The sequence below is a fragment of the Chamaea fasciata genome, unplaced genomic scaffold, assembly GCF_029207755.1.
Source record: "Chamaea fasciata isolate MVZ Bird 193981 ecotype frontalis unplaced genomic scaffold, bChaFas1.0.hap1 SCAF_6, whole genome shotgun sequence".
In the NCBI taxonomy this organism is placed as follows: domain Eukaryota; kingdom Metazoa; phylum Chordata; class Aves; order Passeriformes; family Sylviidae; genus Chamaea; species Chamaea fasciata.
This window is the reverse complement of record NW_027094091.1, coordinates 71,539,013-71,566,836: the sequence shown is the minus strand read 5'-3', so window position 1 is coordinate 71,566,836 and position 27,824 is coordinate 71,539,013. Positions and strand designations below refer to the sequence as shown.

The 27,824-nt window shown below is 43.3% G+C and overlaps 1 protein-coding gene across 3 annotated transcripts in view; it reads left to right on the top strand.

The window, feature by feature from the left end:
- NDST4 (N-deacetylase and N-sulfotransferase 4) overlaps nucleotides 1-27,824 on the top strand; it is a 68,681-nt gene that overhangs the window by 21,386 nt on the left and 19,471 nt on the right. For all 3 annotated transcript variants that reach the window (XM_066184856.1, XM_066184857.1, XM_066184858.1), the window contains exons 3-6: nucleotides 12,633-12,720; nucleotides 17,344-17,498; nucleotides 23,432-23,617; nucleotides 24,541-24,669. In XM_066184856.1, the coding sequence (XP_066040953.1) occupies nucleotides 12,633-12,720; nucleotides 17,344-17,498; nucleotides 23,432-23,617; nucleotides 24,541-24,669 (558 nt within the window). The remainder of the gene's footprint in view (nucleotides 1-12,632; nucleotides 12,721-17,343; nucleotides 17,499-23,431; nucleotides 23,618-24,540; nucleotides 24,670-27,824) is intronic.

Below are 27,824 nucleotides of genomic sequence, written 5' to 3'. Positions count from 1 at the left end.
AAGGCACCAAGGCAGCCTGGTGTCCTTCCAGCCTGACAGCTTCAGTGAGAAACTAAAGTTTCCCCTTTCAGAGCCCGGAGTTTGCCTTCTTTAGGAAATAAAGCCATGGATCAAGTGGGGGTTTTTTCCCCTTCAGAGGCACAAATTATAAAGATCCTTTGCCAAGCCATGAAAATTTCTCTAAATGTTTGTCAGCCTTACTCTTCTCTGTGTTTTTGTTCTTTCTGCTAATTGCCAGCACTCTCTTAGTCTGCTGTTCACATTTTTCATCCAGACAGCACCCAAACACAAGTGGGATCTGTGGTGTGGTACACGCTCAGCTTCTCCAGCACATGACATCCCTGCAATTTTAACACTTCTGGTTGAAAAAGGCTGAATCCCTCATCTCGGAGTTTAACTTTTTAATTGATGTAGTCATTTAATTGGCATTTTAGCCTTTGGTTTTAAAAAAACCCCACAAACTAAATCTATTAAAAGTAATGCCACCTTCCCAATATTTTCTGACCAAGGTATGGAAAAAATTCAACGAGTTAGAGGTTAGGATTTTAATTTTCCTTCCATCCTAATTGTTCAGCCATTTATCCTTATACTAAATGGGTGGAAAATCCTTCCAAAATGGCCAAGTGGCAAGGCAGAGGAAAATGGAGTTTATATTCCTGTTACTTGATCAACCTGGATTGCTCCAGTGAAACAGCTTCCTGTGGCAAAATGCTGATTTATGAAATACAGAATGTTTCACTGGAATGTGATTCAAACAAAATTGTGTTCTGCCAGCTCATCTGCTCTGGCAGACTAAAGGGAAAGGGGGCAGTTCGCAGAATATTAAAAAATAAATTCCAAAAATCGTAATTAAATGTAGCTTTGGAATTGCTGATCTTCCAGAAATTAAAAAATGCAAGTAATTCACACTTTGCTGAGAGCCTTCTTTAATACAAGAATATCCCAGGAAATGGATATTTCAGGGTTTTACTGCCTCTTCATTTCACGTAAAAGCCAGAATTATTAATGTAGCTTTTACATTACACATTAAATCTAAAATACCAACACTGAAGCAATTCCTAAAAGTTGTCTCAATATTACACTTGAACTGCCTGGATTGAATCAGACTGAATTAAAGCCATGGGCTTCAGGACCTGTGTGTTTTTCTCCCCAAAACATCAGCCCTTCAAGTAAAAAATGGTATAAAAAATGATGGAATTCACATTTTTGACAGGAGACTGTATTTGCCTGTCTTGCCCAAACCTCCTGAAAAATTGGCTCTTAAAGCTGTCAGTGATTCGTGATAGCACAAGTGCTTTTCTGGTGGAGACCCAATTGTTTTAAGAGGGCAAATCACATGGGCAGCAGGTTGTACCCAGGGAAAAGCAGCCTGGTGAAAAGCAGGACAAGGGAGAGAGGCTCTGGGGATGAGGATCAAAGTCCTTTGTCCTTTTTCCAGTAATATTTAACCCCTGAGGGCTACAAGACTGAAGACTTCCTTTCTAATAATATTTACTGTAGGTTTTTCAGCAAATTAGCACAAAAGTCTGGGGATTAATTGAATACGCATGCACAAATAAGCATTAATCTATATGAATGTATAGTTAATAGAGATTAAGTGCCCTATAGTCATTTTAATTTAGGAGTTCCAGGCAGAAGTGCGAACTGCTGGGGCTACGCTCTACATGGTTAATAGTAACAATAATAACAATAAGAACAATAATGCATTACATTTAAAAAATAAAAATAGGTTCAGCTGCAGAATATGAATTCTTTAATAAAAAAAGCTCTGCATGTGTCTTCCTAGTAACATATCCCAAGATTTATGTGCATCATAAACAAATACGTCTGTGGCATTATAAAGTGTAATTCCACTGTATTTGTTATTAGGAAAGGGAATACGGTTTCCCATATGCTTTCACTGTTATTTCTGCTGTAACTGGGAACAGGCTGCCAGTACATTATCAGGAAATAAAAGCTACCCATCCCTGCTGTAAATATTTCAAGGTGAGTGTTAAAGACCAGAGGGAATTTTGGGCAGGAAACCTGTGCCTGGAAAGAGCCTGCTGTAGCATGGTTAAAACCAGCCTTCTGGAAGGCTTCTGCTCTTAACCTGCTCAAACCCAGCTGACATTCCACACAGAGAAAAATTCCGGAGTATTAATTTCACTGGTGGCATAATGCGTGGGGCATGCTGAACCCCAGCTGATGAGAGAGGGGGCAAAGAAGAGCTTGAGGAATAAGGAAGGTTTTCCACAATGGAAAAACAACACCCAGCTTTTAGTTCTCTCTCATCTTACAGCTGCAAACTCTTTCCAGGATTTGGATGTACACCTTGTCAAACAGTGCAGCTTGGCTAGCAGAGCATTACCCAAGCAAAGCCTGTCACAGCAATTCAGTATTTGTGATGTTAAAACAGCTATTCCCATATAAAATAAAATTATGGCGTTACCCTTCAGCTGCGAGAGTAATAGAACCTCTCACTTCAGAAATGAGTGGAAATTTAATGTAACAACTATAATTAAAAGCTTGATAGTTCGCTGAACATATTTTTTCCCAGTTTAATGATCCTGTGTTACATGAATTCATACTTTACACTGCAAGTAGCTACAGTTTTCAATGGGAATATTTAGAGAGAAAAGTACTGCCTTTAATGATTAAGATCAAAAGCGACTAGATTTAAAAGTTAACTGCCTCAGTAATGCCACTTTCTGGCTGCCACCAAAATGCATATGAATGACTCTGAAATGGGAGTCTGTTTTAAGCAAAACCCAAACCTTTCTCCTCCAACCTTGCAGCGCTGCTTTTGTTTTTTAAGACAGTGCTATGCAAGTCCTCAATGTGCTGGTGAGATCAGCTCTCTTCCCTGTTCCCCAGTGCTAGAGACCTATTCAGCACAAGGGTTCACAACCAGTGCTCTCCTATGTGTGAGAACAGAGGAAAGCCAAGAGTTTCAACTGTTAGGAGACAGGAAGGGATCACAAACACTGATTTTTCACTGGATTATTATTGTCATCAGCCATTGTTACTCTTGGAAGGCATACCATACCTACAGGATCCGCTCAGGGAGCTTGGGACCAACTGGCTGGCTGTGGGCACTTACACAAGGCTAAGCTGGAAAAGCCATGTCGGAGAGTTTGCTGTTATCAGAAGTTTCCTTCCTAGGAAGTTGCTGAAAGGACTGAAAGATTTCATCACTTTTCCACAATTAGGCTGGATCACTTGAATTTTTCAAGGGTGCAGGTTTGAGTTTTTTGCCAGTCTGTTCCAGAGTGATCTGAGGAAGAGCAGTGCTTTAGATTTGCTCTGAGTGTAATTTTCCCACTTTTGGGAAAGGTGTGGTGATACTTTTGAACCTGAAACATTTCCTTTGACTGTTAAAGAGATTTTTACTCAATTTTACCTGAAATTACCTAGTTTTATGAAAAAGTAACCTACTGGAACTTCTGAAACTGTTGACTTCAAATGTGCCAGCCTCAGTTGGTGGTCTGAATTGATTTTATTGGACAACATACTGGCCTTTCATGTTTCTATTCAAGAGAATTGAGTAGAAATGTAAGGTGGGCATTGCGATTTTACTTTGGATCTTCCAGCCTCCTCCTCTGGACAGCTCACTGTGCTGTCTTCATGCTGGGAAGGATAATAAAGCAGGGGTAAGCAGGAGGATTTTCCAGGATGGAGGGAGTTTAAAACTTGTCCTGGAGGACAATAAAGGTTTTAGCTCCCTCTGCTCTGAACCTGAAGGAGCAGGGGGTGGCAGAAGCACTCTGATCTCTGGTGAAAGAGACGCAGTGTAAAGCAGGAACATTTGCCTTGAAATTCCCTTTTCATTCCACAGAAGCATCCAATTCTAGTTATCAAAACACTGAAGCGAGCTCCCTGGATAATGGAAGACAGCATCACAAAGAAGGAAGAAGGGTCAAAGAAGTTAAGCTCTGCCAAACAAGTATCAAACGTCTCGAAAATATTAAAAAGCAACACTCAATCCTAGTGGTTTTTAAAGCACACCCTTACTCATCAAGATTTGCAAACTGAAGGTTTCACAATAACCCAGGAAAACAGTTCTCCAGACTTCCCTGGTTTCTGATTTTTATGGAGAGGGTGGGCAATGGGCAGACTCACATAGGGAAAAAAATCCCAAACGTATGGAGGCACTCTTTTAAAGCCACAGGACAGATCCATCATGGTGCCAGCACGCCCAGTCTGAACCCTGAAGGACAGACCTCAGTTCAGGATATATCACCTGCTCCAATCTCTCCTGTATGATGGAATGTGTGCTAAAAAAAAAACAACCCTTAATTCCCCACCACAAAGCGTATACATCAGTTAGATTTTAAGCAGTAAATTTAAAGCAGGAATTCGAGATTGCTGGTAGGTGTTCAGAATTTTGAGATTAATGTACATGATGAGAACCTGAAGGAAGTTTTATTTTTGTGACAAGTTATCCGAGTGAATGATTTCCAAGGGCAGTAAAGGAACAGAAAACCACTCTGATTAAACCTTAGTAGATCCAAGACCATAAATTAAAGATAAATAACGTAGCTGCCATTAGTCTAGCCTTTAAATAATTTATAGCAACTGAGTACCCACCTGTAACAGGTTGCAGTGGGGTTTTTTTGTAATTTTTTTTGCTTAAGGAAGCATGTCTGAAGCACCAAGACACAAGAAAAAGAATATACAACTCAACCAAAATGCAGTTGTTGGTGTTACTTGTCTTTTCCCCTATATTTGTATTGTGCCAAAGAGAGGGAGACTTTGATCCTTTTATTTTGGCATGGCCTAAACGTCACCTGGGCTAACTAATGACCGGTCTGGGCTGTAGGTGGGTGACATGCAGCACAGTGACTGACACCAGCACAGTTTCCTGCAACGGGGCCACTATGGCTCAACATGCATTTTTGACTAACATACTATTTTAGACCTTGATGTGGTCCCTGTAAAGCCTCAAGATGGTTTTGCTGTTCAACACTTATTCCAGAGATTTATTTTGTGATTGATCAGAGCTGACAGGAGGGTTCTGTCCCTGCCTTTGGGTCTCTTCCTTGGTAGCTCTACGATGGAATTGGAGAGAGACGAGCCCCACCTGCCTCATGCAGATGTGGATATGGGGAAATAGAGCATCTCTTCTTTATTTCGTGGGGCTGTTGTTCAGCTGGCCAGGCTGAACTGCAGCCATAGGGGGCAGAGCCATTGAAATTAGAACAAGCATTCCTGATCATGTTGTTTCAACAACAGGACCAATAATCCAAATGATCTCCCACTGGCAGATTGCCTTCCCCTGATTCCCCTGCCTGAAGAGCCTTTCTTCAAGAGATCTCTTTTGCTGAAAATGCTTAAGCTTCTGAAAAGTCAGAAGTGATAAGAAATAATCTCCAAGCACCTTCACTGCTCTGCTCAAAGTGCCACCAGCTCCTGCTGTGTGAGCCTGCGGGGAGGGATCCTGCTCAGCCCTGGCCTTGTGCCAGCAGGCTCCCCGCAGCCCAGGGAGTTGCCACCTGATCTCAGCATGGGCACACGCTGGCTTTTCCCCTTCCAGGACCCGTCAGCAGACTTGGTTAGTATTCCTAGAAAATCCTTCAGAATCAGGAGTGATTGATACTGGAGACCCTCAGTGCTTTCCCAAACAGGCTGTAAATTTTCTCAGTGGGTAAGGCCAACACAGCAGCAATCACTGCTGGCAGGGAACCACTGCAGCCATTCCCTGCTCCCACAGCTCCTGTGGATGCTCCCAGCCAGGCCTAATGCCTTTGATCTTCCCCAGAATGGGGAGCGATTGCCTTAACTCATCTGTGTGGCCCTGCTTAAAATAAACCCTGCTTTTTATTCATGCTCTTTATTTTCAATTCATGCCTTTTGCCCTGTTAGACTGTCCCCTTGCTCTTCATTTGAGCTTTTTGCCGCTAGATGCTCTAACAAGGCCAGGAATTCATTTTTCCAAGAAGAGACTGGATAATTGCCATGGATATTTTTATGTATCTCTGCTCCCACACTTGTGCAGTTGGTCAGGGTGCTCTCACTGCCGGGGTATCTGTGTCACACTCAGCATCATCTCTCTCCTAATACTAAATCAGAAGCCACCTCCTGAATTCTCAGGGATGCTATTCACCACTTAGTCGGGAGTGAGTAGTAAATTTGGTGCAGTATCACCCCATTCATCCTTCAGCTGAAACGGGCTGAACCTCTGCTGGGGCAGATGCACTCCTCTGGGTCAAATTAAATGTGGGTAGGCTCCTAACAGCTTTCTGTCTTTAGCGCAGAGTTACAAAACAGCAGAAGATCTGATAAATTGGGTATTCCATTCAAGAAGGAAAAAGATTTTTTTTTTCTGTTTGCAGTAAACATACTACACAAATACGTGCATGTCCTCACCGTTTTCTTGCCTCAAAGAAACCCACCTATCCTGTCAGACCTCACACAAAGGCAGCCAACTCCAGGGAAGTGCTGAACAGACTCAAGTAATGGCTCTACAATAAAAAATAGATCTGCAGGCGGAGCTGGCTGCGTTCAGCCCCAGCCGAGAGCTCCCTATTAATTATTTATACGGCGCTATGGGTTAGCACGGCGCTTCACAGAAACAAATGCATGAGGAAATGCGGTCCCACCCTTTGGGAAGGCAGGACCAAAGCCCTGCTCACCTCACTGGCTGTGCCCAGCGCTCTGCAGCCAGCGCTGGGAACGGCATCTTTTGTAGGAAGGACTGGGTGAAAGGTGTCTCCAGGTCCGTGAGGTTTGGCAGTTTCCCTCTGATCCAGTCAGGTTTGGCATAGGGTATAGGGCAAGTGATTTCAAAATCCCATTAAAGATTTGACTAATTCCAACCCCTAAGCTGCTTTCAAACTCTAGCCAGTAGTCAATAATGTGGACTCTTCCTAATTCCAACACTCTGCTATCATCTGCTATAAGCATGGGCTAAAATCTTCACCGCACAGAAATCATCAGCTCGGCTTCACTGGGCTTATAAATTCCTCACCAAGCTGAGTTTTAACAAGTGCAGATATAGCTGAGTTGATTTTTCCCCTTATGACAGAAATTTATGCTCCAATCTGAAAGCTGAAAATAAGGAACTTGGAATCCCGGTGTTGCAGTGACCCCATCAGTAATGTCAGGCTAGACATCACTTTTTTACTGACAGCTTTCCTGTCAGAAAATAGCAGTGGCTAGTTATTTCACACCTTCCTTACAGTCATTACTGTGATTTTAACTGCTTTGTGGTATTCCTATCAATTCCAATTCCACCGGCTTTGAAAATTGCCAAGACCACAGCAGGCTTAGTCAGATTTTTTTATCCTAGCATAGATTTCAGGGAGGGAGCAAGAATGGGAAGAGGTAATCAAAAAATCACATCCTGACAGCAGGTGCTTCCAGTGCAAAGAAACATTGCTGCAAGTACTCTTTGCTTTTTGGTTTTTTTTTTCCTTCCCAAAAATTTCAGCTGGAAATTTAAACTATTACTTTGCAGTCCTCCAACTTTCCACAGATCACCAGCAAACTGCTGCACAGAACAGCTTGGGAATGAACCTCAGGGCTATGTAGCTGCACACAAGCATTAAGGACAGATGTTAGGGACAAAAATGAATAAATGCGTTAAAAGACTTCTTGGTATTAATAACAAATATGTGCCACAGAAGCCTGAGAAAACTGTCTGGAAGTGAAAAACAATTTTGGTTGGAAGAAACTTCTGGAGGTGATCTAATCTAAGCCCCAGCTCAAAGCAGAGGTAACGTCAAAGTTATATATGTGCAAATATTTGCATGTCTTTTCTATCTACAGTGTATATAAATAAAAAGTATTGTGTATCTAGTGAGCATATCCGTATTTTACACACACACACAAGAAAGAGCAGAGACCTGTAGTGGAGTCGCTATCCAGCACTAGGGCCTGCTCCCAAATGAGTAATGATTTTGAGTGATGGCAAGTGAGCCCACTTTGGACCAGGTTCTCAGTCACATCCCTCAGAAGGTGGTGGGACAGTGTAACCTTGGCCGTGCACCCTGGGGCACTGGCACATCCTCCTGTGCCAGAAGCACTTCCTCAAACGAGCCTGTGCAAGAAAAATAACTCAAGATGACACCAAATTACAGATGCACTGCAAAGCAGGAATATCTGACTTCCCCTCCTTCCCCAGATCTCCTTCCAGACTGAGTGAAGAACTTTCTCACCTGCCCCACACTTTGTGCATCCTCACCACCAGGCTCTGTAGTAACTTGGGATGGTGTTTCCTTGGGCAGCTCTCCCATATGGAATGCCCCAGAGGCGGAGTACCCTGAGTACCATGACCACACGGATCCTGCCACGGACACAGGAACCTCCAGCATCGGGAGGTTTTGCTCCTTCCCAAAATTCACATTCACGGCATTGCCTCTGCAAAGTCGCGTCTATGAGCAGGAGCCCTAATGAAATGCCAGGCTTTCTCCTCCACACCGGGGAAAGGTTAAGTCCTGCAAATCTTGTGTCCCCCTCCTGTGCTTTTCCCGATGCTCTCAGTTTCTGGGAATGTCCCTGAGACACCTCCAGGTGTCAGGAGTTTGGTTCTGTTTTGCAGAAATAATATTTAGAGGTGTCATGAAGATAGAATTCTGACAGCTGCAGTTTTCAAGCTAAACAATGTCTGCGTTTCAGAGACTCTTAGGATTTTCCTCCAAAACTAGATTTTAAGTTTTCACCAGCTGACCTCAGAGACACTGGTCCTTTCTTTCCCAAGAACCCTTCTTGTCTCTCATGCTGTTACCTGCCGCGGGAACAGGATGAAAGGCACGTGAAACAATCTTGGTTAATAGAATACTAGAGAAAGGATGAGGATCTGTGCATCAATTCCCGTAAGGAATCCTTTTTTTTGGTTTAACTGAAGTTTCAGGGATCACCGATCCCTGTCTGTGCACTTGCACACACACGAACCCCCGGCTGCAAATACATCTGTCTCCCCACAAACAGCCCCAGTACTGACCCCCAGTACTGGCCTCCCTTTCCCCAGTAAGAACTGTGAGATTCCGGCGTGTTGGCTCAAGCCAGCTGGCATCTCACCCCAAACACCGCTGCACGTGCAAGGAAGGGCTCATGCTTTAGCAGCTTTATTGATCCACACAGACTTTTGGGTGAGGAGGAAAGCCTCTTTAATTACTTTGGCTGACTTTCAGGTCCTGTTTTGCCTTAACAATGTCTTCAGAAATCCAGTAGCACGTTTTAGCATTGTTAGCACTTAACTTAGATCTGGAGTTTTGCTCCCCAGAGAGGCACCTTCTACGTCAGCCTGGCCGGCCCATGCTTGGCATCAAAATCAGGAAAAGTCATTCACTTGCCTTCTCTAAGGATTTGATAACCTCTACACTTCCCTCAGCCAGAGGTGTTTTGACCTTTAATTAAAAGGAAAATTTGTTGTCTTCCACTCAGAAGGCAGCAAATAATGAACTCATTAAAATGAGGTTACTGTTCAGGCCTTAGAGCAATAAGAGCCAAAGTCTCATTAGCAGCTAACAATCCAGAACACAGCACATAAATAAACCTAATATGGCAGAGCAAAATGCCTTGGTGCATTAAATTTGAGCAGAATCAAATGTTTACCGTCAATGATGTCTGGGGCATGAAGTTTTAATGTACTTAATGAAGGAAAGCAAATTGCTTCCTGTTAGGCATGAAATGTTCCTGCAGAAATCGCCCCAAAAAGTTTATTATGTAAATGAAGGATAGAGTTATAATTAACAGGGACATAGCAGGAAAATATCAACTTCTTCCTAATAGATGCACCAATTATGAAGAATAAAGACACGGCGACTTCAAATCTACAAAAGGTAATTATATGGATTAATGTAAAAGGCTGCTGAATGCATTATAATGAAGAAACTGTATCTTGTGGGTGTCAGAGAAAAGCTTCACTGACAAAGCAAAGAATCAATTAATAAAGTTAAATCCGTGAGTTTTGAGAGATTCCAGGCAATTAAGGCTTTGTGTTTGAAAGAGCAGCTTAGATTACCTCACAGAAAGCCCCTGTCTTTGCTTAGCCTGGCACAGAGACGTGCCTGTTTGTCCATGTGCAGCGCGCTCCGTGGCTCTTTCCTTGGAAAGTGATAATTGTTAATCGGGATCTATTTAACTCTTCAAAAATAACCAGCTGTGGGTTCGACAGGGAATGCTGGCTGTATTTCCACCGGCATGCAGTGGGGGCAGGGATGGGGACCCCTGAGCCCCCAGGGAAGGGAGGATACCTGTGGAGCCAGGGACAGCGGGCAGAGTGGGAATAGCTGTGTGGCACCTGGCCTTGGAAAGGGAGCAGCTTTCCAGCTGATGAAATTCAATAGCCCTTCTCCATCCTGCAGAACCTCCAGGATCAAATGAAATAAATACCTTCTGCCTCGCAGGGAGCCCGTGCAGATCCCAGGGAGGTTTCTGGCACTGGGTGCCAGGGATGTGCAGCCTCTCCACCCTTTCATTAGAGATAAGGAAGGCAGACCCTAATCATCTAAAAAGTTTTTGATATTAAGGATGTGGAAGACATTACTGCCCTTCCCCCAAGCGGACAACCAGTGACAAAATAAGTTTGGACTGGCTTAGCTGACAGTATCTTCTTAGCTTTAAAAAGAGGAGAGGTCATGACAACAAAATTTAGCTGCATATTATTTGAATTAATATGCATTTATGGAAATTGAAATGGCAAAAAAAAAAAAAAGTCTTTAGGACCAAGCCAAATCCAGTTTGAGTGACAGATTTGCCCTTTAGACAGAGGAAAGTGCTTGACACACTGCAGGTTCCAGGATTTACATCTTAATCCTCGCTCTGTGTTTTTAATGAGACCTCATTGGGCTGGAAGGCTCCTGCCTATTCTGCAGCTCTGTCATCTTACTGAGATGTGAGGGGAGCGGGAGAGAGGAGCCCAGGTGATGAGATGATGTTTGTTCCGTGCCCCTTCTTGTACTGTGTGTTAAGTGATGATAATTTCTCAAGATGTTCTTCCCTCAAAGGAAAATTAAATTGATTTTACTCAGCCCATCAGTCTTTCTCAACATATCTAAAATGCTCTAGATAGCTTGGAAAATTATGTTCTAAAATATAATGACTCAGATTCTATGCTTCTGACTTTAATGGTGTCAATTTAGCGCCAGTTTTTACCAGCTAGGGATTTTCCTCAGTGCCTCGGCTAACAGTGGTGTTCATCTCTGAGGTTTTACATTTTAGTGAACATTTACTTGTTATATATTATGTAAATATAGTCCCGCATGTGAAATTGTCACAGGATTGAAATAATCAACTTACTAAATGTCTGGCAAGATAGGCTGGAAACCATACAGCCACCTTAATATTTAATGCTAAAGCACAAAATTTACTGTCATAAGATTACTTTATTTCCTTTAGCAAGGAAAGGAATTTGCTTGGTGACTGTTGTAGCTGATAAACACTATCTCTGTTTTACATCTTCCTTGCCACCCAAAGTGTGTTTCTATTTAAAATAACAAGGCAGAGGCACCCTGCTTGGAAGTCTCTTGTATGACACTCACACACCTCAGCTGCTTAAACCCTGGTTTCACCGTTTCTCCTGCACTGGAGATACTTTTGGTTTCTGATCCCAAGCAGGGGTGCTGGTTGTTGCTTAAATTAGACCAAAAAGCTACTTTCCTGCAAAGTTTAGTGATATTATGGCCATACACAACGTAATTTTTTCAAATGAAGGACAGCATTAGCTGGGCTGGGGGGTGTGCGCAAACTGCTGCAATCATTTTATCTTTGAACTCTGCAAGAACACGAAGGTCCAATCAATAGAAGTGTTATTAATAGATAATAGGAAAAGTTCTCAAGAGCCACATAATGGAGACACGGCAAATTGATGAAAACAGAGTTTATAACCTATTCAGCACTGGCAAGGCCAATAGGGAGATAAATGCACTCCCCATCTCGCATGCAGCGCACCCAAATTCCACGGGCTGGGAATCCAAAGCAGATCTGGGCACAAGGACCAGCTCCAGGAGCAGTACAGAGCTAACAACCTGTAGTAAATAGAAAGTAAAGCTCACACAGGCTTAACCATCTTCTCTCTTTCCCTAGTAGCTGGAAACATGTCCAAAACAAAAACTGGACAAGTGGCCAAGACTACCTATTTCTTCTATAAGCAGCACCCTTTCCTTCCATTTCATTTACAGTGGGCTTATCTTAGCCTGGAAGAGAGAATAAACTTTAATTAAATTAAAAAATAATTTATGACACGGACACTGCTTCTACTATAGTCAAACCTGAAGCTTTGCTTATTCACACTTAAGCCTGAATTTGCTGTTCAGACACAGCCCCCAAATGGTCCTGCAGGTAAGTAAATGCCAACACCTTCATGCCTAGATGACGAGAAGTATTCCTAATTTTGTTTGGGGTTTTAAGCACATTTTATCAGGCTTCACTAATAACCCAGAGCATGGGTGACCCAGTGATCCGGTATGTTGCTGCCTCTGAGTGGCTGGATCCAGGTCCTGCCATAGATCACCGCCCCAGTGGATAATATCCTGGGCCAAGCCACAGAACCATCACCTCCCTGGATTCTTAGGCACTCTCACCACCTTCTCTAGTCCATCAAACTCTCATGGAACAAATTAAGCTCTCTGTAATAGTTTTAGAAAAAAAGATGAGCCCAAAATAATATTAACTTTTCTAAATCCATGTTAATTTCTTATTTATTTCAGGCTTTACTAGAGACTCAAAATTTACTGCGCACTCAGGTTGCAAATTTTACCTTCAACCTTGGATTTTCAGGAAAATTTTACCACACAGGTAAGAAGGAACTTCATGTTCTCAGGTAGCTGCAGTTAAATAGGTGACAGGATTTTAAATCTAGCTTTAAACATTCCCTTTCTAAATCACCCAGTGACTCACTGGGAAATGTTCCACCATTTTGGAGTCTAATTCAGTGTCCACAGGGTAAAGACACTAAGGATGAGCTGCTCAGGTACACAAGGATGCCCTTGGTGTTTTCCTGAAAGAGGTGTGGTGGTAAATCTTAGTGTTATAAAGGAAGCAAAGCAGTTGCAGAGACCTCTCTAATTCCACAGGAGACAGGGCAGCACAGAAGACAGAGTAAGGTTTTTCCAGTATGATAGGTATGATGAAATCTAAAAGACTGAGAAAATCATGTCTCAGAGCCTCTGGGAGGCGGAAGCGTTTCAAGGGGATGCACCAGATTTTGTTATGCCTGTGAAGGTAATCTATCTCGGTGATCTGCAAATCGGGAGGGATGATAAAAGGAAAACATGACGAAAAGGAATTTGTATTGAAACCCTGCCCTTTCCATACCTGGTGCAGTAACAAGCCGCACACTTCCACTGTGCGTCTGTGGAAGATGAGGCACATCCACATCTCCTCGTCCTTTCTCATTTCAGCTCTATTACTCCACAGCTCAATACCTCCTTTTTAAGGATGTTCTTTCTTTTCCCCTTCTTTTGCCTTCCCCTTTGCTGCACCTACACTCAGGTTTCCCTCTGGTGCCACTGAGCTGTGCTGCTCCCTTGTTCTGCTGAGGCAAGAAGAGACTCCCTGCAAGGGAGAACCTCCTGTCCTTCCTTCCAAACCCCACCACCCTTCCCACCTCTGGAGACCAGCTCCAAAGTGCTCAGCTGTCAGCCCATTCAGCCACACTCACTGAGTGATGCCAGGGAAGCTTATCTGGAGCATGGGAGAAGGCAGCAAGAGGATGGGAGGGTGAGTTTTAAAGCTAGGAATGATGCAGTCCCTGCTTTCCTAGACCCTGAGGCAGCTGTGGAGTAAGGGGGGTTCCCCTGGGAGAAGGGAGATGAGGAAGCCTCTGTGGGATGAGTAGAGAGAAGGCAAAATGATGTCTTTGTATCACTGTCACTAAGTCCGGGCTGTTTTCCCGTTGTGCAAGCACTTAATGCTGAGCAACTGCTGCCCAGGAAACCTCATGGACTAAAGGGACAGGCTGGAGAGCCTGGGGAAAATGGGAGGCAGACAGAGATGGAATGACTTGCCTGGAGTCATATAACAGGGCAGTGGCAGAGCTGTGGTCAGAGAGCAGCTCTGGAGACAGAACTACAGCATTCTCCTCGCTTCGTGCTGACCTGCCAGTGCAGCTGGTTCTTCTGGAGATTAACTGGGCACACGTGCAATGCAGCAAAACCCCCAAAGCAGCCCGAGGGCTCTGAGCTGCTCTAAAGCAGGAACCTGCTCGGTTGTGGCCATCTCCAGAACAGAGCTGCTATCAATCATTCGTGTCCACTGGGGAGAAAGGTGACCCATGGAGGGGAGGAGATGGAGAAAGAGATGGTTTTACTTAATTACTATTATGACATAGTGGGCAGTGTCTGGCAGAGACTGTGCAGCCTTTGTGAAAACCCCACTCCCTGAGCTGCCACTATTTTTCCTTCCTTCCTTCATCCCAACGCCCTCCACGTTGTCACAGGTTTTCTGATACGATGCTGACCAATTTCAGAGTTGCTGCTGCTGTCGAGAGAGAAAAGAGGAGGATATGCACGTGTGCCCATCTGCCTAAGGATCTCAAGGCTCCCCAGAATAGCACAGAACCGCTTCCCAAGTGGAAGCGTGTCCTTGGCTCCACAAAGGGGCCCGGATGCAGCCGGGTTTTTAACGGAGGGTGGGGATGGCCCTTCGTCATCTCAGCTGACTGGAAAGATTTCAGTGTATTCTCCACACAATATACCCTTTATTGACTCATTGTAAATAAAGCGTGGAAAGGTGTTCTTTAATTACTGTGCACGTGGCTTGCTGACCCACAGAGGCTTTTACTGTCAGATACTCAACACGTTCTGTTAGTGCTCCGCAGCTGCTGTGCCTTACTGACTCCCTTAGTCCATTGTGCTCTCCTTTCCTAAACTTGGATCATTTTAAAACTACGAGAGGGAGAGGAGTGTGAGGACATGTTGGCAGATTAAACTATTATGCATTTTCGTGGAAAGGTGCTGCTGACAAATCAGATATTGCAGTACATCGGGCCACATCAGCGGGTAAACTCTGCACCGTATTAACACCACTAACAAAAACAAAGAGCAGACCCTGTTAGTTCTGCAGCTTTAACAAACACCTCCCACTTGTTCATGCTGCAGCAATTGAAATTGAGGCGTTCTCGGCATTTGCATTGAAGATGTACAAGATTCTTGGTAGCAGCTTCCAACTCTGCTTCAGTTTTGAAATCCAAAGAGACATCTAAGTACACTTACCGTTTTAAAATACGGGGTTAAATATTATGAACAAAGTTTGAATTATTACCTGTGTAAACTGCACTCAAAGCCAACAATGCTCACCCTGTTCATAGGTTTTATGCCCTTCTCACATTTCACATTTAAATGAAGGAAGTTACAGAAAGGATGTTGATTGTGCAAAAAATTAAAACCTCAAGATCCCTTGTTTAGCCTCCAGTACTCTGAATAAGGGGTTGGGCAGAAATATTTAAACAACATATGCACCCACCAAATGCTCCATTCAAACTTTGCATGAGATTTTTTTGGAAATAACACAAACTAAGAATTCATAAAACCAAACCACATTCTTCTCTAAGGTTTGCAAGAAAATTTAACCTCATCAACATTGCCACCACCTAAGGTTAAGCTTCCAACCTTTCGGCCTCACCTCTGGCATTGTAGGATGGGCTCAGTCTTCTTTAAAATGGAAAGCATTATACTCCATCTTGTTTGTTTTTTGTTGCAGTAAAAGAAGCACAACGTTTTATTAGGTGCATATCTAAATTTACAAAGAAATTAATGGGGAGCAGCAGGATTTATTTCAAGAACCACACTCTACTTCAAAAGTTAATAAGGCACTAAATTATACCTTGACCTGAATCTACTCTGATTGTAGTTCTTCATGTATTTCAAATAGCCACTTTTTTCCTTTCCATTCCTAACTTTGGCTTATCAAAGACACCCTCAGTTGCCTCACAAACTCTGTTTTCTCCCTGCCCTGTCCCCATTTTGAAAGCCTCTGTTAAGTTTCTTCCCTTGCCCAAGCCTGAGTGACTGCAGGTGAAGCACATATCCCAAAAAACCCAAGCCAGCAGTCACTGCAAAAATGCAGGGCACAGAGGGAGCAGCCACCAGGCCTTTCTTTTCAGTATGGAGTGCCCTAGCAGCCAAGGTTGTTTTCTTTTTCCAGCAGCACTCCCATCAGCAGGAGCAGCTTCCTTAGAACTTGCAGAGTGCTGCAAAGAGGGAAGCAAAGGGATTCGGTGACTCTGGGAGAAAGTTTAAAGTACTGCTCTCCCTGTATAGTGGGATTCTTCAAAAACCACTGCAGAAATGAAAAACAAAAGCCAAGAGCTGAAGTGCAGGCACTGAACAGGCATCTCTGGATGTTCCTGCCAAGTAAACAGTGACATCCGTGGAGCATTTGCTTCCAATGCATTTTGCAAAACATTAAAGGGCCTGTAAGAACACAGGATTTCTGTGTTTGCATCAGGAGACTGGTTTTGGGAATTATTTTTAGACCGAAGCGAAATAAAAGCATTCAAATGGCAAAGAACATGAAGGAAATCTGCTAAAAATCAAATATTGTTGGGTGGTTTGAGGATGAAGCGCTTTGGAATGTCACTTTGCCTTTCCAGGCTGGCAAAGCAGGGCAGACGTGTCTGCAGATGGTGGGAGCAGCATTGTGTCATTTCTCAAATGGAAGGTTCTCTTTGTTAGCCCCACAGATCCTCACTTCTGCCTGAAGCAGATACCCTTCACTAACACAGGAGCTTTTACAGGCTTTACTTCAAGATTAAATCTGGCCAAAATTGAATATCGAACCCTAAGAAATATTTGGAAGCCTTTTGCCATTAGAGCTTCATGCTTTCCACCTGGTTATATTTTAAAACTTGTTTCACACTTTACCAGAATTTATCAGATTTCAATTAACCCAGGCTAATAAAGTGGTAGTTACAAGGAGGATAGGGGGGAAGCACGGATAAAATTTCACTTTATTAATATGTTGTTGCCCTTCTGGAGAATATTTTGTATTTAACAGTGACATTATTATCAGGACAAAATGAAAAATAACTGATACATACTGAACCTTTTCTTTAATACTGATTGAACATCATTATTTGTCCAGCTTTCAAAAGACCTGGAAAACAGCATTAAAATTCCTGACACTGTTTGGTCACATTAAATCCAAGCTGCCAGGTTGTGGGGATGAAAAGAGAGTGTGGCATTAAAATAAAGAAAATAGAGAAAATGGGGAGGGGTGGCTTATAAGATCATACAAGTTGAAAAAAAAAAAGTCCTACTGTTTGTTTTTAATATTCCCATAGTTTATAAACGTGGCAGTAACACACTGAGACAGGCCAAGGACTCCAGAGTTTTTGGCAGACTCTTCTGTGTTTAAAAAACAACTGTGGGCCTTCTTTGCTTTTCTAGTATCTTTTTTGTCCCTTTCTTCCCTCCGCAGGGACTGAGGAGGAGGATGAGGGCGATGACCTGCTGCTGAGATCTGTGGATGAGTTCTGGTGGTTTCCCCACATGTGGAGTCACATGCAGCCACACCTCTTCCACAATGAGTCCTCTCTGGTGGAACAGATGATCCTCAACAAAGAGTTTGCAATAGTGAGTAAGAGTTCCCAAGAGATTTACTAGGATGCCTGCACTCCCCTGACCATGCTTTCTACACTGGTTTTATGCTTATATGCAATAAATAAATATACAATACCTATGTATTAACTCAGGTCTGCAAACAGAGGCAGTGAGGTTAGAAACTCATCCCAAACCCAGCCAGTCTGTGACTCAAACTGAGTTTTGTCTTAGCCTTTCCTATCGACACAGGCTCTCTGCAGAGGGAGCAGCCCTGCCCCAAGTATCCTGGCAGGACCATAGGGATCAGAATCAGTGAAAACACAACAGATGCCACCTGGTCTTCTAAGCTTTAGGCAGCAGTTTGTACACAGGTCATCAGCTTCCTAAGATCTGCTGCAAACATCCTCAGTAAGGTAGGGAGGAAGCTGCAGTGAACCCTAAACCTGGTGTATGGTTTGGGAGAAATCTTGATGCTGACAGAGCCAATGAGCGAAGCTGCGGGACGTCACCCTGCCTTTTTTTTAATGACCCGCTTGAAAAACGCTCTTTAGATAGCTAACCTCTTGCTACTATTGATGGAAAATGGTGCTTCCCTTTTCCTCATTTGTGCTCTGAACTTCCAACAGCCATCCACCACGCCTGCCCAGACCTCACAGCACTTGTACTGTTTGCAGCCTTTTCAGGACAGTTCTGCTGGCTCATTGCACGTGACAAAGAGAACCTGAAATCTCTTAACCGCTGCCTTTGGAAAAGACACTGTGTGGTCTTTGGCGAGGCACAGAAATGCCAAGCAACCAGAGCCACTCACAGGAGCAGAGGGACACTGTGGGGCTTTCTCAGCTGCTTTGGGAACAGCAATCCCAGCCCTTCCCAGCTCCGAAAGGCCAAGCCCCTTCCTCCTCCCATCCCTCACACGAGCCAAGGCACATCAGGAAAAAGGCGGAGGCAAATGCCTGAACAAGCAGTTGGAAGCTCTTTATTCCCTTGTTTATGGAAATATTTTCCAAACAACCTTTGAAGAAAATTAATTAAAACTGGCTTAACTGTTTACTCATTATGCCAGACTTCCGCCCCCTTCCCATCTCCTGCTTGGCAGGATGGCTTCTTTTCCTTTCTACAGTTCTGCTTCCCTGTCAGCCTCATTCCTGGCACGGCCTGTTCATGCCTTTTGTGTAGCCTGGCCCAGAGACCCAAACAGAGCTGAGATTTTAAATGCAAGAGTAATTTTTTAAACAATCCATATCTCAAAAATATACAATCCCTTCATCTTAAAACCTATGGGGAAATTCGCCTAGTATCTTCAGGAAGCATGAAGTCATCCAGGTCAAGGCACCTTTGGGAGTAAAATCTACAGCATAGCCTGAAAACAGAGCTGGTAAATGGAATCTGTTTGTAACTTCAACTCCAGAACGATAAAGCCTGTGTCCTGAAGGGTAGAGACTCCTTAGGGTGCCTATAAATAAGGAGCTGATGTCAGTGAAAAGCTGCTGTTATTACACTTTTATTTCCTGCTAACATTTGGACAGGGGTTGTATCAACCCCTTGACCTTGAATCTATATGAGCTGTACGATTTACTTATGAGAACATTTCTTTTCAAAAGGCTTCCTCTGAAATTCTCTCTTGTGGGAGAAATCTATCTTCCCAATATGACAGCCTTCCTGATAGCTATCAGAGAGGTCCCAGCCATGACTTCAGAGCGGGTTTGATTCCTCCCTGGCTTTCTCATCCTCAGCATCATGTCTTATTTGAGAAAGCAAATCCTGTTCTGCAGCTGCACTTCTCTAAGCCCTCCAGGTTAAAGCAAACCTCCTCCCATTATTCTTTGATTTCACAATGTGGATCCAAATTTAAATCAGGCATCTGGAGCAACACACAGAAAATTTGCTTGATGTTACACATGTTTTGTCTGTTGTCCACTATCTTCATTTAATATTATACACAGGAGAGCACAGCTCGATGCTGGTGCCATTTTCTCTTGCATTTCTCATTTATTGACCATATTTCCCCACCTCCTGTTTTGGCTGCACTTAGAGGTGACACTTTGTGTCAGCTTCTGCAAGGAAATAAATCTGCAGCAATTATTTGGAGTGTGATTACAATAATTCTTCACCTAATGTGCTATTTCTTTGTGCCCTTTTTTTAAACATGGCTAAGGAGGTAACAGGGTCTTCAGGAATGGAGAGCGCATCATTATATCAAAAACCAATACTCAAGGTAGCTAAAGATCCCAAATAACACACAAAAGTTCTGTTTATTAAGACCTTTTGGCTCCTCTGGCTGGCAGATAAAAGCCTTGGCTCTGTTTCACATGGCTTCATCCACACCTCCTAACAAGGCTCTATAAATTGGGAGCTTACAATTGCAGCCTGCCTCAAACAGCTCTGTCACAACACACAGATAGAAATCAGGTATCTAAACAGTTCTGCACACACAGAACTAATCGCTAATTAGGCATCCGTCTTGATTTCAGTGCAGATATGGACACCTCTGTGCATCTCCCTTCAAGGATTCCCTTCCACATACACTGCTTGTGAACCAGGAGATTGCCTGCACCCAGAGCCCTTCGAATTGTTCCGTGTATCACTGAGATATTTATCATTTCCACTGCCTACACGGTGAGAGGAAGAAACTTCCTCACATCTTGCATAAATGTCATTGTCCCGTTGCTCTGGGTCTGGCAGGCAGCAGGGGATCTTGGATGCCTGGCCAAATTCTTATCCATGTGTACCTGACCCACAGCCGCACCATCCATAGCCCCATTCCCAAAGTCCTCACTGCCAAACCTCTCATCAAGCACGAGATCCTCAGCCTCAGAGGAGCGAGAGACAGAGATTTTAACTGTGGTAAAGTTAGTCACAGGCTACCCGAAACGTTGCTATCCCAGTGTCATCCTATTTATGTAAATATGGGATGGTGTGTTCCAGAGCCTGCCTAAGGAAATGGGAAATGACAATTACTTTGATTATCAGTTGGGTTTGAGTTGATCGTGTTCTGTGGTTTGGGCTTCTTTCTCTGTCAGAGGATCCCAAAACCCTTTAAAGACATTAATGAACAAAACCTTGGATTAAATTTTACAAACTGATAATTCCTCAATCATTATTCTCCTTGTTCATAGACAATGCAATGGGTACACAGAGAGGCAAAAACTTGCTCAAGAAGAAGTCTCTGATAGCACGTATTCCAAAAATAAAGCAAACCAAGTTTTCCCTGCCATCAATAACAAGATATTCCTCCTCCCCCTTTGTACATCCTTATCTGACAAAAACAAGTGGAATGTATCTAATCCAAAGCCTGTAGCTCTTTATTTCATCCCTTGGTTTGTTTGCTCAGTGATTATCTTCTGCGCTCATTTGTGAGTACAGAGCCCAAAGCGCAGCGGAGACAAGGCAAAAACTGTCACTGGCTGTACAAGGCAGCTCTGAGCGGATAGGAAGAAGAAAGAAAGATGTAAAGCTAAACAAATCAATTGAGAACCTGTCTAGTAACACTCCTTGGCTCCCACCTCCTGCTTACAACCAGCTGCAGATGCGCATTAGCACTTCCTCTGCCTGGAACTCTTGAGCTGCTCAAACCACAAATACACCACCAGCTTTTAATACACCAATTAAATGCCAACAACACGAGGGCCCAGTGACCACATAGCCAAGGCAAAGCATCTACATGTGATGAAAACAGCCTAATTTGTCCCATTATTAATTTCTGTACTTAGTGTGGGGAAGGAGAGAGGCCCACTGGAGATTGCCTCTAAAAATGGGCTGTAAATACAGGATAACATCATCCTGGGCAGCAGGATGAGATTTATTCTGCCTCGCCTTATTTTCTTCTGAAATACTCATTTGCTACATCACCTGCTATCAGACAAAGCCAAAAGGTTGGGCAAACTTAGCTGAGGTTGTATTTCACTTTTTCATCTAATAAAAGCCTTCACACCTGCACCTTGACTGGCTGTGTGAAAAGATCTACAGTAGACACGTAAAATTTATTAAAAGTTTGCATTCTTATTTTCTCTGACAATGGCAAATCGTACCTGCATTCCGAACGAAACAAACAGGCACTAGTTTTGAAATGAAAAAAAAACCCCAGTGTACATTTTGAATGTAAAAATCAGAAAATTGTTCCTTAGAACATACAAGAACAAATGCTCAGAAGAGGTATTTCTCGTATCTTGACACACCAGTATACGCCCCCTGTAACACATGGGTTTTCCCTCCCAAAGTAAATTTAATAACAAAACGAGAGGAAAAAGAAGAAAAGAGCAACAGAAAAATCACTAAAAGGGGACATGCAGTATTTAATCTTCACAGGTAAATAGAACTACCCAAAGAAAATGCAATTATTTGATAGCTGTTTCTTTTTAACTCCATATTGGATATCTGGGTGCCTGATGTATTTGTGGGATGAACTGTGTAGTGAGCAGGTTTTATTCATAAGCTAGTTTGGTTTCTATATTGAAAACTCCTGAAAAGCTGCCTTTTTTTTATTTGTGAATGGCAGATGGCCATTTCAGCTTTCTGTTGCTATGGCAATTCCAGCATCAAACAGTCGGGATATAAACAGGATCTTACGCATACTCATCCACATCCCATCTTTGGGACAGGTCATCCACAGCAGCATTCATTAGCAACCCCATTATCAACATTTGCCGTACACATCTATGTCTCCGTGGACTCCTCACCCCACATTTGGTGGAGGTTTGTGCATTCAAGCTGAGACAGGATATTCAAGTTAACAGTTTGACAGTCTGAGCGTCGAAGACCTCTCAGGCACGGCGATAAATGGCCAGCTCTAAAGAAATCTTTTGATACGGCTTTTTCCTTTTGACATGTCTGTGGCAAAAAAAAAAGCGCCAAAAATAGAGGGTGATTTACTATCTCTCATTATAGAGCTATCCCTCATTTCACCCTTAAACTGACTCATGCCTCTCAAGCAGGTAACAGCATTAATAAACTGAAATTACATTTTGTTCTCGGTAAATTACAAAATAGAGAGTTTGGGTTTCTCTTTTAAAATAACAGTCAGTAACCTGAGGTCTTTTCTATTAGGAATGGGTAATTTTAAGTGGTTGCATTATGTGATGTAGGAATGAGTGTTCCCTAAGTTAAGATTTAACTCAATTTTTGCCAATGAATCAAAACCCTTTCTTTGTTAAGTACTTGAGGACGCCCAGCAGAACCTGCTGTTCCTGGAATTTAAGTAATCAATGGATAACGTGGGCAAGAGGAAGGACAAAAAAACCCCGTAAAATAATCATCTCATATTTCAGCCATTTCCATCTCGACATCAGTTTTAAAGGAGTAGAAAAGAGCTGACGTGTCCAGTAGTACTGGGAGCAAGATGAATTTGTGTCTTTGGAAGATATTTTCGAGATAATTTATAGATTATATTCATAAAAATGCACATATTTCCAGATAGGAATGGAGCTACATATAAAATATATTTGTAAAATGAAAAAGTAGTCCAAGCTATTTCTTGCTACTACCATAATACCATGGAAAAAATAAGGAGGTTCAGAAGATATGCGGAATATTTATTTATTAAACTAGGAAAGAATCTTTCTCCGCTGCCAGAATGAGGAAACAAAATCCCATGTACGTCACTGCAACATTTTTTTTTTCCCCATCTGTTTACCAGCTTAGTAAATAAGCACCCTTGGTTCACTAGATTACCTTTAAAAAGAACCAGGCAGGTAGGATGCATATTAAAGTACCTGCAATATGTAACAGAACAGGAGGCAAATCTGTTCCATGCAACACCAATGGAACATAATCCAGGAGGATTACTTCTCACTGTAGTTACTGGGCTGTAATTCCAGTTACCTCCACCTCCTGCTACAGCAGGTACAAGTCTGTCCAGACACAGCAGCTTCTCCCCCGCCACTGCGTGCAGGACCAAAGCTCTGAACAGTTCCACGGGGGGGCTCTTTCCGTGTGTCCCTAACTGTGTCCCTCCCTGCGGCGCGCTGCAGGAGCACGGCATCCCGACGGGCATGGGCTACGCGGTGGCCCCGCACCACTCCGGCGTGTACCCGGTGCACGTGCAGCTCTACGAGGCCTGGAAGAAGGTGTGGCACATCCGCGTCACCAGCACGGAAGAGTACCCGCACCTGAAGCCTGCACGGTACAGACGGGGCTTCATCCACAATGGCATCATGGTACACTGCATTTCCATGTTCATAGCAATAGCCCTGCGGGGACCCCGGAGGGGGCTGGCTTTAATGGGTGCCTGGAGTTTCCCAGCATCCTGAAAATTCCCCCGGGATCGAGCAGTTGTAAGGGTGCCAAAAGAGTGCGTTTGTCAGGCAGTTAAAAGTGGGGGAAAAAACCAACTCACACAGACTGGGGCAACTGCAAAAGTATTCCTCAGAAACTAAATGTGCTCGTGGTCCCATCAACTACCAACCAAGCCGTGGCTGCACTCTGTGAAATCATTAAACTGCCTAAGACCTTTGTTCCCGGCTCTGCTTCATCTTTATGCATGAAAGGATTAGAAATCCACCGCCTGGGAAGGTGAACAGGTGTAAGTAATCTCCTCCAGCACTTCTGCAAGGCTGAAGTTTCAGCTCTGCTCCTGCAATTCCCAGAGCCCGGACTGGGGCACCTGCCCGACTCCCGCAGCCTGTGCACCCAGGGGAGAGAAGGCTCCTCCCATGCACTGAAAAGTGCACAGGGGCCAGGAAAACTTCCCGAGCCCTTTGGCCTGTCCTACCAGCCAGCTGCAAACCTCTCGATTGGGTGGGCTAAAGTGAACAGACAAATATTCCAAGGGATGGTTCAAAGCCCCAGAAGGTGATTTGACCATTGCCTGGGCATACCAAGTCAAAATTGTGATCCCCTAAACAAGGCAGAGGAAGACTCTGCAAATTCCTGCAGAGTCCAATTACTACTGGAATTGACTCAAAATCAGCAGTGTTTTTACACATGTACCCAAGCGCTCCACTAAACGTAGGTTTTGGTTGTTGTTTTAACTGACTTTAAAAAAAATAAAATACTGAATTGAATTAAGGGAAACAAAAGTCCTTCCCCAGGTCGACTGTGCCGCTGCAATACCTGTAAGCTGCTGTTCTTTTGTTCCCAGGTGCTCCCTCGACAGACCTGTGGCCTTTTCACTCACACTATTTTTTACAAGGAATATCCTGGCGGTCCTCAGGAGCTGGACAAAAGCATCCGGGGAGGTGAACTCTTCCTCACCATTCTCCTGAATCCCGTAGGTACCTTATTTTGCTGGTTTTTTGGGGTGTGCTGACTAACAGGGAGGAGGAAGGGAAGGAGATCAGGTCAGGAAATAAAAACCAGGACCACTTGCTCAGAGGTAACAAGCAGTTTAAGAAGAAAGGAGAAAAATGTCTTCTGCCAATTTCCAGCTACAACTGTGTGTGCAGCAATTTCCTGGGAAATGCATTAATTCCAGCTCCTTATGGTTTCCCAGCCTGAAGCCAGATCCCCCCGAGAGACTTGTCTGAGGCTGAAACTAACCCATGAGGGTAGAAAAAAACCTGATCTTGTTCATTTTTTCCCTTTTTCCATGAGCTTGGTTCCTCAGGCACTCCTCATACAGCTCAATGGAAACCCCAGGGCTCAGGCCTTATATCATTCCTCCACCACCAACTCCTAAAAATAGGTTTTGAGCTGCTAAAAGACTGCCTGCTGCCATTTAACACAGGAGCCTAGAGGTGCAAGGGGGAAGGGAAAGAACCAATGCCCCCCCATATATCAGTTATTTTTCTTGACACTGTCCTCTCTCCTTCCCTTCCTACCCAAATAAGCTGCACTAGGCACAAGATGAATGTCCCCTATCTTTCCAGGTGGCCTCATTTTCAGTGAGTTTAAACTGCAGTACTCATTGGCTCCTCCGCAGAGCTAAAGAAACTTCAGGTGGAGCTGACTCTCAAATCCAGGTCACTCTTGTTTAGACACCTGAATAGAGATTTTTTTGGTATCATACAGTTAGATGCTTATGAGTGAGCATTTTGGCTGGGTGAGTTGGTGTCTGAGTCAGATTCAGTGGTCTTAAAGAAATGGAACATCTCCATCAGGAATTTTTCTGTCCCATACACGACACCTCATTTGAGAATAAAGCAGATCCCTCTGTTTATCCTGACTCCCCATTACTTGCAGTTCTCTCAGGCGGGCTTTTCTTCTCATGCTTTCCTGAAGTGTGGCTTAGAATTCACACTGAGCTTTATCATACTTGGGTGAATACCTGTGCATTTCTCACTCACGTGAAGCTTTTCTCAGACTTGGGCAGTGCCTGCAGCAGAGCATGTAGAGCTCCTTACCCCACGAGCAATGCCTAGAACAGCCCAAATTCCTCAGCCAATCTATGTCCCAATAACTTGAGAGTGCCGTAGATGTTGGGGGTGGTATGTGAAAAAAAACCTGCAACGATCAACTTTTGATTAAACAGTTTTTCAAGAGGTTTGTAGAAACTCTGTCCCTTCCTCAGGTCGTAGCTAGCGATTTCAGCAAATGTATGACAGGAACGTATTAGGCTCAAATACCAAAAAATGTTTGTGCTTCCATGAAGCAATACCACACAGATGGTTAAATTAGAAAGTGCCCAAGGGACACTGCATTGGAATAAAGTTTGCAGAGAGATTGTCAAGGGGATCTTCTGGTGGAATTCTTTTTTTTAAATGGCTTCTACTGAATACTCTGTGGCTCAGAGAGATATTTTCCCTTTCTAATTTATGAATCCTAAAGATGAGTCATGTCTGGCAGAGATGATTTAGTAGTAGGCAGAGGAGGGATAAATTCCACCAAGACAGACAGAAATCAAACCAACTTCCTTCGAGTTTTAATGAGGGTTACAGGAATCCCAGGCAGACCTTTCCAGAATCCAGCTAAGGCAGCAGACTGCTCAAGTCTGCAGTTTGGGGTACTCATTCTTTGCATAAACACTTCAAAGCAAAGCTCATTAAAGTTAGTGGGGAAGGCTCAGCGAACAGACTGGCCTTGAAATAAACCCAAATGGTGAAACCCTTTCAAAAGTATCAATCCAGCTCCCCTCTGAAGGGTTTCCTTCATTTGGAGGCTTAGGGCACGAACAAGGAGCTTCAGATGTATGTACAAATAAAAAATACAGATACAGTTTGGGGCAGAAAACGAAATATTATCTTCTTGGACTTTTGCTTTACTATTTGATACAAGTTAGAAAAAAAAAAATCCAGTTAAAAGTTTCTTATCTCCCTCGCCAGACCAAAGCTGGATGTTCAATTCGAGTTAAGTTACAATCATCTTTGATGTTATTTACTATGTGGTTTGACAAACATCAGAACCCAGTTAGTTGCTAAATCTTAATTAGGACAGACCTCCCAAAAGCTGTAGCATCAGCACTTGCACAGCAGCAGTGAAAAGAGAGCAGCCAAACCACCACACTCACTAGAAAGAAGGGAAGAGGGAAAAAATGACATCTAAAACTTCAACCAACCAAAACATAAAAAAGGTTTACAAAACTGGGTTTGTGCCCAGTCTGATTTTGATAGCAAAACAAAACAAGACTAAGATTCTTGTGACGGCATAAGTATCTCTACGAAGCGTGGTTAGATCTTAAGCCAAGAAAACACGTTATTACTCAAAGAAGTACATTGCTACTCGTGACATATCTTCAAAGCCAGGAATGCAATACCAAAGAGCATCAGACAAGAAAAACACCGTGTCCTTAATAGGCATATAACAGTACCCAGCTATGTAAATATGTTAGAAAATGCTCTGGTTCTGAACAACATTGTGAAAAAATATTTAGGTTTTCTGCAGGTGTGCAGCATTCCACAGCTCCAGCAGCAGAAGCAAAGTCAGCCTGAAACTTGTAAAAATTTATTTTCTGTTTAAAACCATTCTGAACAGCATCATGTCACTTTTTTCTCTTCCTAAACCTTCCCAATTCTTTACAACTTTTTGCAGTGCTTTGAGGTGCTTTCAAAGATTTTTTTTTTTAACATTTGCTTCATTGGGTTATGTAAGATGAAAAAAAAAACAACTTATGGCATTTCAAGGAGTTCAACATTTCAGTTATTTTCAGCCTTTTTAAAATTCTACCTCTCACTATTTGCTTAGCTTAATTGTGCTTTAGAAGAACTTCTCACAGAATATGTTCCTAAAATCTCCCTTCCTCATTGTTTACTCCACCAGTGCAGTGCCACCTGCATTTCCTTTCAAACATCTTCCCATCAACTCTCCAGGCACTTCTGGCTTTGGTCCATAGAGAAAGTCACATTAACCAGCAGTAAAACCAGCCTGCTTGAAGGTGCCTGCTTTTTCTTTGGAAAGGGAGTTTGGTGTGGAAGCTGTGGTGTGCCAAGGTATTTTCCAAGGCTCCCAGCATCTGCTATCATGACCAAACACGGAGCAAGAGAGCAAATG